The 3,201-nt window shown below is 40.0% G+C and overlaps 1 protein-coding gene across 1 annotated transcript; it reads right to left on the bottom strand.

The window, feature by feature from the left end:
* Window positions 1-306: 306 nt before the first annotated feature.
* Window positions 307-1,254, bottom strand: LOC144752770 (olfactory receptor 5V1-like). The gene has a single exon (XM_078640623.1). The coding sequence runs from the start codon at window positions 1,252-1,254 to the stop codon at window positions 307-309; it is 948 nt and encodes a 315-aa protein (XP_078496749.1).
* Window positions 1,255-3,201: the final 1,947 nt, after the last annotated feature.

Here is a 3,201-nt window from a genome sequence, read left to right on the forward strand (position 1 = left end):
TCTATGCAAGCTATTGTCTAATGACCCTATTTTGAGTTTGAAGGTCATAACATTTGGCACAAATGTGGGAGGTGTTAGTTCGTCATATTACAAGTGTCACTGACTATAGTGCATTTGTAATGTGACAGATAGATCATCCACCATTTTAGTGATGAAGTACTCCGTTCATCAAATTCTGAATATTACTCTAAATTCTTAATACTGAGAAGAGATGTACAATGCAGTAAGCTCAGGTACATTGGCAAATATGAAGCGCATGCAATAGCATGGGACCATTCGGGTGAACTTTTTGTTCTCTATTGTGTATTATTGTATTTTAAGAAATGTAATTAACATTAGCTGTTTTCTTACAGCTTCTTTTACCTCCTTATTTCTTAGACTATATATCAAAGGATTTAACATTGGAATAACACATGCATAAACTACTGCAAATATTCTGTCCTCGCCAAGGGAATATTTTGACCCCAGCTGTGTGTAACAGAGCATCCCGGTCCCATAGAACAACGTGACTGTGGTGATGTGAGAAACACAGGTGGATGCCGCTTTGTGCCTCCCCTGGGTGGCTTGCATTCTTGCAATGGTGGTAATGATGAAGACATATGAAATGAGAATGAAAAGAAGAGGCAAGAGCACAATTACAACTGCTGAAAAAACTGTTGCAATTTCATTGGCAAAGATGTTTCCACAAGACAATCTAAGCAAAGGTGGAATATCACAGAAGAAATGATAGATGATACGTGACTTACAAAATGGTAAATAAAATACAAATGATGTCCTTCCTACTGAAAATATGATTGCTATAATACAAGTGGTCATAAACAAGTGATTGCATTTGGATTTGCTCATAATGGTCATGTAACGAAGGGGGATGCAAATGGCAACATAGCGATCAAGAGCCATGAGAGCAAGAAGGAAACATTCAATGGTACCAAAAAGGAGAAACAAACACATCTGCACTGCACACCCCATGAAAGAAATATGTTTATCCTTCATTAGAAAATCTATGAGCATCTTTGGTACAGATACAGATGTAAATCCAATCTCAACCAGGGCCAAATTCTTGAGCAAATAGTACATAGGGGTATGAAGTGTGTCCTCCAGAGTTATGATGGTAAAGATTACACTATTGCCCATTACTGCCATCAGGTATATATTAAGGAACAGTATGAAGAACAGATGTTGCAGTTGTGAAGAAAGATCCGAAAATCCAAGGAAAACGAATCCGGTAACTAAGGTGAGATTTGATTGTGTCATAGTTTTCTTATCTTTCACCTATGTAGAAAATACACAAGAGAGTCAACTGGGCAGCAGATGAAGCACAACATACAATACTAAGTGTGCATACATTTACAAATGCCTCCTCATTTAGATGGCTACATTGATCATGGTATGTTCTCATATCCTCCTGAATATTGTCACTGCAATTGAAGTTCAGTAGTATCAAGTTAGAAACACATAACACAATTAATAACTTCAAAACAAAACTCTATAAGACTGTTTTATTGCCCCTAGATGACTTTGGCAACTTTACTGAACTTAAAGTGGAACATTAATAAATATAGCCATAAATCATACTGGCATATTAACATATCACACATTTAGAGCAGTTGTGACAAATATTATGAGAGATCACAAGCCAAACTGAAATATTTAGTTTCTGCCGTTGTAAAGCTAGTGCTTCTCTTGACTCTAAATAGTGTGCAGGAACTGCAGGTTTGTGCTCCAACTCTGCTAAACTTTAAACAACCTGTTCAGTTTGTAAAGTACAAAACTGGAGGGGGCGTGGCTTGCGCCCGACGCGGATGGCAGCTTGTCCATAGCTCTCCGAGGACAGCGGGAGCGGAGACGGACCAACGGTGCCTTTCTTCTTCATGCCGTGAGTCCCAAAGGGAGGATTATGCGTGTGAATATGCAGGGACCCTCCTGAAACACCCTGCCGACTTCATAGGCCCGAGGTAGTCTGCTTTTTCTTTGGTTTCCTTTGCCGCGGCTCTGTGAATCATCCGGCCACCATTTTGTGCATTTTAGTCACGGAACGACTTTTATGCACGTCCGTCCTGGATTGAGCTTGCTGTGCCCCTCTGGTTATTTCCTTATGCCTCTCCTCATACTATGATGCAGGACTCTGTTTCTTTTTCATGTTTTTGAGGCTCCTGGACCTGTTTTTTGAGGCTTTTATAGTGTACTCGACTCCTGGCCGCCATTTTGTAATGCCGGTTTCGAAACGCTCTCTTTTTGCTCCTCATAACGAACTTTCTCTTTACTTGGCCATGTTTCCTTAATCTTGGAATACCTATCTCATTTCCTGCGCAGGTCTATTTTTTGAATGCTGATGGTTACTGCTATGCGATGAGGTTTCCCTACAGATTTTTGTACTTGGTGATCTTCTCCCTCCTCATGTGCCTCCTCAGACACCAGCAGAATTTAAGGGAAGTCACTGTCATTGGATGTATCTCATGCCTGGATATTACTTTTTGAAGCAATTTTTTCTGGCTGTATGACGTTTTTATGACTTAACTCAGGCTTATTCCATACCCTTGGAGAAACTTCTATTGTCTCCTTCTACTGGTGGGATAAACTTGGTGATATTTGTTTTATCTCCTTATTCAAATATGAGTAGCCTCACTAGACATTTCAGTTGTAATTGCACAATATTTTGCCAGGTCCTCATTTTCTAATACAGCTGTTCATGTCTACGCTCATCCTTATATGCATTGTTGAACGCATTGTGTAGATTTCAGGCCTCTATTCGTGTTATTATTTTGTGCTATTTGTTTTATTTTATGCTCTCTCAATGGGGTTTATGATGTGATTTTAGGTTATTAATCTTTCTATTACGTCCCATATGGGAAAACAAATTAAAGAGGTGTCTCATTCCCAGTCTACTTCATGTAAATTCTTACTCCACACTAGTTAACGATATCAGTGTTTAGACATGGATGACTCCAACACCTCTTCATCTAAAGCCGCTCCTGCATCAGTGGGCACCCCAAGTTCTCTCGGTAATAAAGCTTCTACCAAGAGACTTAAGAAAGACCCACCTTCTCCTCCCGCACCGAACTCTACAGTCACCATGGACCTCTTACTTCAGGAAATCAGAGCCTTGAGCCCTTTTGTAGAAGAAACTACTACTACGCTCCAGTAGACCACCTCCACTCTACAGGAGCTTTCTAATAAATGGCTGACTGTGGAAACTCGTGT

Source organism: Lissotriton helveticus, chromosome 5_1, assembly GCF_964261635.1.
Source record: "Lissotriton helveticus chromosome 5_1, aLisHel1.1, whole genome shotgun sequence".
Lineage (NCBI taxonomy): Eukaryota > Metazoa > Chordata > Amphibia > Caudata > Salamandridae > Lissotriton > Lissotriton helveticus.